General features: G+C 46.9%; 1 protein-coding gene across 3 annotated transcripts; it reads left to right on the plus strand.

Annotated features, from left to right (window-relative positions):
- Nucleotides 1–4062: 4062 nt before the first annotated feature.
- Nucleotides 4063–9217, plus strand: DAZAP2 (DAZ associated protein 2). Of its 3 annotated transcripts, none has more exons than XM_024256303.2 (4): nucleotides 4063–4209; nucleotides 5629–5747; nucleotides 6157–6325; nucleotides 7762–8084. In XM_024256303.2, exons 1-4 carry the CDS (start codon nucleotides 4197–4199, stop codon nucleotides 8082–8084), a joined length of 624 nt encoding a protein of 207 aa, XP_024112071.1. In that variant the 5' UTR covers nucleotides 4063–4196.
- The last annotated feature ends 785 nt before the right edge of the window (nucleotides 9218–10002 follow it).

Below are 10002 nucleotides of genomic sequence, written 5' to 3' on the forward strand. Positions count from 1 at the left end.
TGTTAGCAAATGTCTGGATTTCCGCCAATCTGATAATGATACCTGTGGGGTTTAATCTGCCTTCTGATTACGACCCAGGCTGAACATCGTTTCATGTGTTAGGGAGTAATTTGTTTTTCCTTTTCTGTGAACTGTCTGTCTGTAAATGTCATTTGCCATTTTCTTCTAATGGTTGATCATATTCTTACTGATGTCTAAGAGTTCTTTACATGCAGGAAGATTAGCCCTTTGTGATGTAAATTACAAATATATTTTTCCAATTTGTCATTTGACTATATGGAGTTTTGACTTTGTAGAGTTTTTGTCCCTGACATTAGTCCTGGAACGAATCCAGTTGTTTCTGCTTCCTGAATATTTCTGGAATCCCCCCATTTCTCTCTACTGTACTGCCTCTTCCCTAGGCCAGTCTGCCATCATCACACCTAAATGACTAAATTTGATTCTAAATGGTATCTCAGACATACCTCCACTCTTGCCCTTTCTCTAACCTATTCTATATTCTTTAGCCACCAGAGGGATTTTTCCTTTTCTTTTCTTTATTCTTTTGAGATAGCCTCTATCACCGAGGCTGACAGAGTACAGTGGTGTGACCACAACTCACTGCAGCCTGGACCTCCCGCGCTCAAGCAGTCCTCCCATCTCAACCCCTCGAGTAGCTGGGATCACAGGTGCGTGCCTCTATGCCTGGATAATTTTTTAGAAATTTCTTGCCAAAATGGGGTTTCACCAAGTTGCATAGGCTGGTCTTGAACTCTTGGGCTCAAACAATCCTCCCGCCTTGGACTCCCAAATTGTTGGGATTACAGGCATGAGTCACTGTGCCTGGCCCAGAAGCATTTTTCTAAAATGAAAACACAAGTCAGGAGCAGTGGATCATGCCTCTAATCCCAATAGTTTGGGAGGCCGAGGCAGGAGGATTGCTTGAGGCCAGGAGTTCTAGACTACTCTAGGCAACAAAGTGAGACTCTGTCTCTATAAAAAATTTAAAATCAGCCAGGCATGGTAGCAAGCACCCACTGTCCCAGCTACTCGGGAGGCAGAGGTGAGAGGATGAACTGAGACCAGGAGTTCAACGTTGCCGTGAGCTGTGATTGCACCACTGCACTCCAGCTTGGGTGACAGAGCAAGACCCTGTCCCAATCAATCAATCAAACAAAAACAAGATCATATCACTTTCCTGCTTAACATTCTTCAGTGGCTAACTAGTGCCCTTAACATAGAATCCAGTATCTTCATGTGGGATCTTACATGGGCTCTAAGGCGTCCCTGCAAGGTCTGGCTCACAGTTCTTCAGCGTCAATTTTTTTTTTTTGAGACAGAATCTCGCTCTGTCACCCAGGCTGGAGTGCAATGGCACGATCGCGGCTCACTGCAACCTCTGCCTCCCAGGTTCATGCAATTCTCCTGCCTCAGCCTCCCAAGTAGCTGGGATTACAGGAACGCACCTCCATGCCCAGCTAATTTTTGTGTTTTTAGTAGAGACGAGGTTTCCCCATGTTGGCCAGGCTGGTCTCGAACTCCTGACCTCAAGTCATTTGCCCGCTTTGGCCTCCCAAAGTGCTGGGATTACAGGCATGAGCCACCGCACCCGGATCTTCAGCGTCATCTCTTATCAGTCCCCTTACCAGTATGCTCTGGCTACACCAAACTGTTTCATGCCCTCCCCCTCTATAAGCCTTCTCACCTCTAGGCCTTTGCATAAGCAGTTCCCTCTTCCAGGAACCCTCTTGACTTGCTTAACTTGCTCTCACCCTTCAGATTTCATCTTAAACATCACTTGCATCAGGAAACCTTCCCTGACTACATCAGAATAGAGTAGGTGCCTCACCTATGTGTTCTCCTGACACTCCATGCTGTCTTTATGTCAGCACTAATCATATCATGTGTTCACTTTTCTGTCTCTCCCATTAGGCAGACCATAAATTCCATGAGAGTATGGACTATGCCTGTCTCTTCATTATTATTTCCCTAGTGCCTGTCACAGGGCCTGGCACATAATAGGTGCTCAAAAAATATTTGTTAAATTAATGTAAGAAAGAATGTTTGATAAATGACCAAATAAACATCTTCATCTTATTGGGGAATCTACGAGAATGAAGAAAATGCCAAAGTTTGATCCTGTCCAAGAAAGTAGCTAGTTACTACTATTTTTTGTAGAGATGAAGTCTCACTATGTTGCCTAGGCTGGTTCTGAACTCCTGGCTCAAGCGATCCTCCTGCCTAGGCTGCCCAAAGTGTTGGGATTACAGGTGTGAGCTGTTGCACCCAGCCACCATTTACTTCTTAATTCCACCTGCCAGAGAAAGCACTGGCCTGCAACTCTTTCATTTTTGTTAGTAATTTCATTTGGCTCTGCCCTGGTTTTCCCAATGCCCAGGTCCCACTGTGACAAGCAAAATACCCAACAACCTGTAAAGTAGGCCTGACCAATCTGAGGGCAGTTTACATGAGCAGGAGGTAGGCCCAGGACAGTTCCTGGGTCCTAGGAGTTAACCCTTTAATCATTGGACAATGGAGGTGGAAAGAGCGCTTGAGGCTGGAAATTCAAGACCAGCCTGGCCAACACAGCGAGACCCCATCTCTATTAAAAAATGAATAGCACGTGCCTGTAATCCCAGCTAGTCGGGAGGCTGAGGCAGGAGAATCGCTTAGAACCCTAAAGGCAGAGGTTGCAGTGAGCTGAGATCGCGCCACTGCACTCCAGTCTGGTGACAGAGCAACCCTCTGTCTCAAAAATAAATAAATAAAAAAATAAAAATAAGGCTCGGCGCGGTGGCTCACGCCTGTAATCCCACCCCAGCACCTTGGGAGGCCGAGGCAGGTGGATCACCTGAGGTCAGGAGTTCGAGACCAGCCTGGCCAACGTGGTGAAACCCCGTCTCTACTAAAAAATACAAAATTTGCCGGTCGTGGTGGCAGGCACCTGTAATCCCAGCTATTCGGGAGGCTAAGGCAGGAGAATTGCTTGAACCCGGGAGGCGGAGGTTGCAGTGAACCGAGATCATGCCACTGCACTCCAGCCTGGGCGACAGAGTGAGACTCCATCTCAAAAAAGAAAAAAAAAAGAAATGAAAAGAAAAGAAAAAAGAAAAGAAAAAAAATTAAAACTTTTTTTAGAAAGAAAGGAAACCAGCCTGGCCAACATAGTGAAACCCCGTCTCTACTAAAAATACAAAAATTAGCCAGGAATGTTGGCGCACGCCTGTAGTCCCAGCTACTCAGGAAGCTGAGGCAGGAGAATTGCCTGAACCCGGGAGGTGGAGGTTGTGGTGAGATCGCGCCACTGCACCCTAGCCTGGGCAAGAGAGCAAGACTCCATCTCAAAAAAAAAAAAAAAAAAAAAAAAAAAGGAAAACACTTAATCGCTGCCCCTAAAAGATGTCATCTTTGCCCTTAAGGATAATTAAGTCAGAAAGAAAAGCCATACATAGAGAAAAATAGAGGTACCATACAGGTCACCTGCAACAGGTGCTAAAAAAGGGCAGGGCCACAAACACTCCATGGGTAGTGCAGGTATGTCAGTTTCAGTGCCAGGTGTTGCGTACGGCACGGAAAACATAACCCCTTCCTGTACGCGAGAAAGGCAACGACTGTCCTGAAGAAGACAGGGCAGCGAAGATTCCAGCGCAGGTCCCATTCAGGAAAGGATACATGTGAGCTGGAGTGGCAAAATAAATTTTAACAGAGCTGAAGCTTAAGTTGGGCTTGGTGGGGAGGGACGCACGATAAAGTAAGGTGTGGGGAGCCGATTTCAGGCAGTGCGACAAATTTGCAGAAATCTACGCCCCTCGTGGAAGGTTGCCAAGGTGAGGTGACCTTGAATGAATGCGTGTAGGTGGAAAAAGGTTCCGGGGAATGCTTGCATCGTTCTGCATCCGAGCGTCCAACAGAGAAAAGATCCTGTTTCCAGACAATACCTGCGTTTGGTTTTTCTCCAGCTGAGGGACACCGGTAGGGGGTGGAGGAGAGGAACAAGCAGGGGGTTGGGCCAAGGCGAGTGGGCGGGACCGCGCGGACCCTCCCGCGGCCGACTGGAGGCCCGGCGCAGGGGCGGAGTTTCCGGCGGCAGCGCCACTCGGGCGTCGGGTGACGCCAGGCGGACGGGCCATCACGTGACACGGAAGTAGCTCCGAACAGGAAGAGGACGAAAAAAATAACCGTCCGCGACGCCCAGACAAACCGGACCCGCAACCACCATGAACAGCAAAGGCAAGGACCGAGGGTGGCAGAGGCCGTCGGGGGGAGTACTGCTGGCCCAGAGCGAGCGGATCCGGAGCCCAGGGTCACCAAACGCCAGGTTTGGGGTGGGCTGCGCCATGCTCCTTGGCCGGCTGCAGTCCAGGGCGCTGCGCCTGACGCCTTCGTCATACCCAAATTACGGCAGCTTGCTGCCTCCAGGCCCTTTCCTCCGTAAACTCTGTGGCGCAGTTTGAAGCTGCGGGCTCGGGTGGTGGGGGGGCTTGACATGATGGGCATCCGCAGGAGCAAATAGAGCGCTAGCGCAGGCATTCGCGTAGGCCAATGGCGAGCCGGCGGAGGCGGGGCGCCGCGCTCCGGAACCCCCGGCAGGGCCGAACTTAACTAGTGAATTGCTGGAGTTGGTTCGTGGGCCGGGGCCTGTGAGGTCTCTTCTCCGTCCTTTTGCACCCCCTCGCCCTTCGCTGACGGGATGAGAACTCCCCTTTTCTGTGGTTGTACCAGTGTGTCTGTCGGAACATGATTCCCATAACCCAGGAATAGGTTGAGGGGGTAAAAAATAGAAAAAAAAAAAAAAAAATGCCGGGCGAGCTTGCTCACGCCTGTAATCCCAGCACTTTGGGAGGCCGAGGCGGACGGATCACCTGAGGTCAAGAGTTCGAGACCAGCCTGGCCAACGTGGTGAAACCCCGTCTCTATTAAAAAATGCAAAAATTAGCTGGGCGTGGTGGCGGGCGCCTGTAATCCCAGCTACTCGGGAGGCTGGGGGTAGGAGAATTGCTTGAACCCAGGAGACGGAGGTTGCAATGAGCCGAGATCGCGCCACTGCACTCCAGCCTGAGCAAAAGAGCGAGACTCCGTCTCAGAACAAACAAAAAACCAAACCTGATCCCCCGCTTTTCCAGTGAGGATATTCCTCCTCACCCCTCAGCCCTGCACCCTTTTCCCGGTCTCACGGTTCACTTCCATCATTCACACCCTTTGTTTGGAAGTCGACCTTGAATAGTAATCTGTAAGGAAAATCAGAACTACTGTTACCCACGAAGTCTGGGCTGGTTGTAGACAGGCTGTGGAGACCACGTAGAGCAGAGGCAACCTTGATAAGCCAGAACAGCAGCAGGCCAGAGCCCCAGACCTGTCCTGCATTCCGGAGGGAACTTGGGCCCAGCTAGACTTAACCCCTTACTTACTTCGGTATGTTAGTAGGAGCAGTGAGCAGTGCCTTTCCTGTCCCGTCAGAATTCAGCACCTTCCATTTTAAGGGTGCAAAGACAATGCATATTTTCTTAGTTCCAGGAATCAGGCCCTCTGGGGCAGACTATTTGCAAATCCCCTTTTGCTTGCTCCCACTAAGTTAGCTACCCGATATGACGTACCTCATTTTGGTAGCTCTGTGTAGTAGGCAACCTGCATTTTTTTCTTGTCTTTCAGGTCAATATCCAACACAGCCAACCTACCCTGTGCAGCCTCCTGGGAATCCAGTATACCCTCAGACCTTGCATCTTCCTCAGGCTCCACCCTATACTGATGCTCCACCTGCCTACTCAGAGGTGCTTCCAGTTTGCCAGATTTGAACTAGCTGAGAATACTCTTAGAGTGGTCCTTTAGTCCTTAGCTAAATCTGACTTCACATATTTACCCTTCACAAATGCTCACATGAATAATCTAAAACATTATATAATTTGGCAATTTTTGTCGGAGTTGAAAGTGCATTATTTGATAATTTTGTGTTATTTGGCACAGGCTGAGGTGCAGAAGATGAATTGGCGTTCTGTGAGCCCAACATTAGCTATAGCAGGAAGTGATCCAGGAGAATATTGAAGGCCAGTGGAAAGGCAACTTGTATAATCTTATAAAAAGTATAACCTGCACAAGGAGAATTAAGAATTAGCTCATTAAAGAGATCTCAAATAGGAATGTCATAAAGTAACATTTTGCCTTCTCTTCTGCCTCTTCTAGCTCTATCGTCCGAGCTTTGTGCACCCAGGGGCTGCCACAGTCCCCACCATGTCAGCCGCATTTCCTGGAGCCTCTCTGTATCTTCCCATGGCCCAGTCTGTGGCTGTTGGGCCTTTAGGTTCCACAATCCCCATGGCTTATTATCCAGTCGGTCCCATCTATCCACCTGGCTCCACAGTGCTGGTGGAAGGAGGGTATGATGCAGGTGCCAGATTTGGAGCTGGGGCTACTGCTGGCAACATTCCTGTGAGTATGACCTCATCAGAAAAAACTCAGCCCTTGTGTATTTTAACTTTCTGAAATGACTTCATATTCATTCTCTTACCATTTCTGGATGATAGTTGCCAGTGTTGGTACAACTACTGACATCCAATACTCAGGCAGAAAGTGTTTGAGGGGGCAGAACTGTGGCAAGTGAGTAGCATCTCACTGGGGGCTGAGTTAACCAGATTCTTTTGTTTTCATGTCTATCGAGTCCTGCTTGCTGCTTTTCCAGTTCATTGTGGTACACTGAACTGGTCTAGTAATGCTCCTTATTCATTCCATAAGCATTTGCCATCAGCATGGTGTTGCACTAGGAACCCTGATAATTAAAAAAGTAAAATGTATAATCCCTAGTAAGTAGCTTTTACAAAGATACTAACAATTTTAGTTATCATTTTTTCCTACTTAATTCCCCAGTGCATGGGATTTAGAGCCCAAATGACTGCTCAGTAACTAATGCTAGAGATGAAGTGAATATGTGTCATTAGCGAGCCTTCAGTTATCCAGTAGTTCATTGAAAAACTATGTAAGGGCCAAGCACAGTGGCTCACCTGAGGTCAGGAGTTCGAGACCAGGCTGGCCAACATGGTGAAACCCCAACTCTACTATAAATACAAAAATTAGCCAGGCGTGGTGGCAGGCGCCTGTAATCCCAGCTACTTGGGAGGCTGAGGCAAGAGAATGGCTTGAACCCAGGAGGCGGAGGTTGCAGTGAGCTGAGATCACGCCACTGCATTCCAGCCTGAGTAACAGAGCCAGACTCTGTCTCAAAAAAAAAAAAAATAGCTGGGCGTGGTGGTGGGCACCTGTAATCCCAGCTACTTGGGAGGCTAAGACAGGAGAATCACTTGAACCTGGGAGGTGGAGGTTGCAGTGAGCTGAGATCCCACCACTGCACTCCAGCCTGGGCGACAAGAGCAAGACTCTGTCTCAAAAAAATAAAAAAAATTAAAAAATTAAAAATTAAAAACTATGTAGGGACCATGTGGGATTCATATATGGATTGGCACCCTGTCCCTGTTTTGGGAATGTGAGTAGGACAGTGGTTCTCTATCCTCAAAATGACTGTTGGTTTGGCCTGTTCATGTTCAGAAAGTAGCCATAGGCTTCATCTTAGAGCTGGAACCCTTTGAATGAGTGGTAGGCTCCCTTTCCTGTTTGTATCTTTGAGTTCACATAAAGTATAGACCTACTTTAGAACTCAAACTGATGGCGGAACTAGCTCCTTAAAATGCAGCTGGTTAGCACATTGCCTCATCCTAACAGCCCTCTGCTTCCCCTATGTTCCCTTCGCTTATATTAGCTGCCCTGTGCCCATTCTATCATGTCCTTTCCTTTCAGCCTCCACCTCCTGGATGCCCTCCCAATGCTGCTCAGCTTGCAGTCATGCAGGGAGCCAACGTCCTCGTAACTCAGCGGAAGGGGAACTTCTTCATGGGTGGTTCAGATGGTGGCTACACCATCTGGTGAGGAACCAAGGCCATCTTTGTGCCGGGAAAGACATCACATACCTTCAGCACTTCTCACAATGTAACTGCTTTAGTCATATTAACCTGAAGTTGCAGTTTAGACACATGTTGTTGGGGTGTCTTTCTGGTGCCCAAACTTTCAGGCACTTTTCAGATTTCATAAGGAACCATGTAATGGTAGCAGTGCCTCCCTAAAGCATTTTGAGGTAGGGGAGGTATCCACTCATAAAATGAATGTGGGTGAAGCCACCCTAAGGATGTTCCTTTAATTTCTCTGGAGTAATACTGTACCATACTGGTCTTTGCTTTTAGTAATAAAACATCAAATTAGGTTTGGAGGGAACTTTGATCTTCCTAAGAATTAAAGTTGCCAAATTATTCTGATTGGTCTTTAATCTCCTTTAAGTCTTTGATTTATATTACTTGTTATAAATGGAACGCATTAGTTGTCTGCCTTTTCCTTTCCATCCCTTGCCCCACCCATCCCATCTCCAACCCTAGTCTTCCATTTCCTCCCGCCAGTCTCCATTGAATCAATGGTGCAGGACAGAAAGCCAGTCAGACTAATTTCCTTCTTTCCTCGCACTTCTCCCCACTCGTCATCTTTTAACTAGTGTTTCACAAGGATCCTCTGAAACCCTCTCTGTGCCCCAAGCACAGATCCCATTACTTCTGCTTTCGTATCTCCTCAGGCAAAAGTGGAGGGTGCCTTATGGGCCCTCCTCATAGGTTGTCTCTGCATACACGAACCTAACCCAAATTTGCTTTGGTGCCAGAAAAACTGAGCTATGTTTGAACAAAGATATCGTGCAAACTGTACTGTGAACAACAGTTGGTTTAAAATATGAGGGGCAAGGAGGAGGATGCATTTCAAAAGCTTGATTGATGTATTTAGAGCTAAATTAAGAGGAGTTTTCAGATCAAAAATTGGTTACCATTTTTTGTCAGAGTGTCTGATGCAGCCACTCATTCAGCTCCCCAGAATTCCTAGACTGGGTTAATAGGGTCATATTGTGAATGTCTCACTACAAAATGACTTGAGTCCCGTGAAATCTCATTAGGGTTTAAGAATATTTCAGGGATCCTTAATGTTTTGATTTTTGTTTTCTGAAATTGGATTTTATTTTATTTTATCTTATAATTTCAGTTCATCTAAATTGTGTGTTCTGTACATGTGATGTTTGACTGTACCATTGACTGTTATGGAAGTTCAGCGTTGTATGTCTCTCTCTACACTGTGGTGCACTTAACTTGTGGAATTTTTATACTAAAAATGTAGAATAAAGACTATTTTGAAGATTTGAATAAAGTGATGAAGTTGCATTACACCTCACTGCAAGGATTCTTTACTTAGCTTGTTTTTAGATTTCTTCTATATATATTTTATTTATATCCCATCTAGAATTCAGCTAGGTGCTGCTGCTGCTGTTTCCTTTGATGACGCTTTGAAATAAAGGCAGGAGTACAAGCCTAAGACTTGATCATTTTCATGAATTCCACTCCAGATGTTCAACTTTTCATCATTTTACTCCAACCTCTTACAAATTTTGGAATTTAGGACCTGAACTTAGAAATGAGGGAACTATTGATTGTCCTAACTTGCTCTAAAGTTTGGCTTGAAGAAAAGGTTCTGGTATAGCAATTTGTATACGTTGAGGATGACCTTTAGTTTCTCCAATGTTCTATGTGGAGAAATACTGAAAACTCATAGAATCTAGGTTGCCAAGACAGATTCCTCCGCTCTTTTATTTATTTTTTGAGACAGGGTCTCCCTCTGTCACCCCGGCTGGAGTGCAGTGGCAGTCTCGGCTCACTGCAACCTCCACCTCCCAGGTTCAAGTGATTCTCCTGTCTCAGCCTCCTGAGTAGCTGGGATTACAGGCACCTGCTACAACACCTGGTTCATTTCTGTATTTTTAGTAGAGACGGCTTCAGTGCGTTGGCCAGGCTGGTCTCAAACTCCTGACCTCAAGTGATCTGCCTGCCTCGGCCTCCCAAAGTATTGGGATAACAGGCAGTGAGTCACTGCACCCGGCCAGATTCCTCAGCTCTTGATCTTAACTTGGTTGGGTTTGAGCTTGGACAACAGAGGCAATACATTAAGACTTCAAAG

Source organism: Pongo abelii, chromosome 10, assembly GCF_028885655.2.
Source record: "Pongo abelii isolate AG06213 chromosome 10, NHGRI_mPonAbe1-v2.0_pri, whole genome shotgun sequence".
Lineage (NCBI taxonomy): Eukaryota > Metazoa > Chordata > Mammalia > Primates > Hominidae > Pongo > Pongo abelii.

Coding starts and splice junctions, on each gene's coding strand:
- DAZAP2 (XM_024256303.2), top strand. Junction 5,748..6,156: donor CTCCACCTGCCTACTCAGAG/GTGCTTCCAGTT, acceptor TGCCTCTTCTAG/CTCTATCGTCCGAGCTTTGT. Junction 6,326..7,761: donor CGGTCCCATCTATCCACCTG/GCTCCACAGTGC, acceptor CTTTCCTTTCAG/CCTCCACCTCCTGGATGCCC.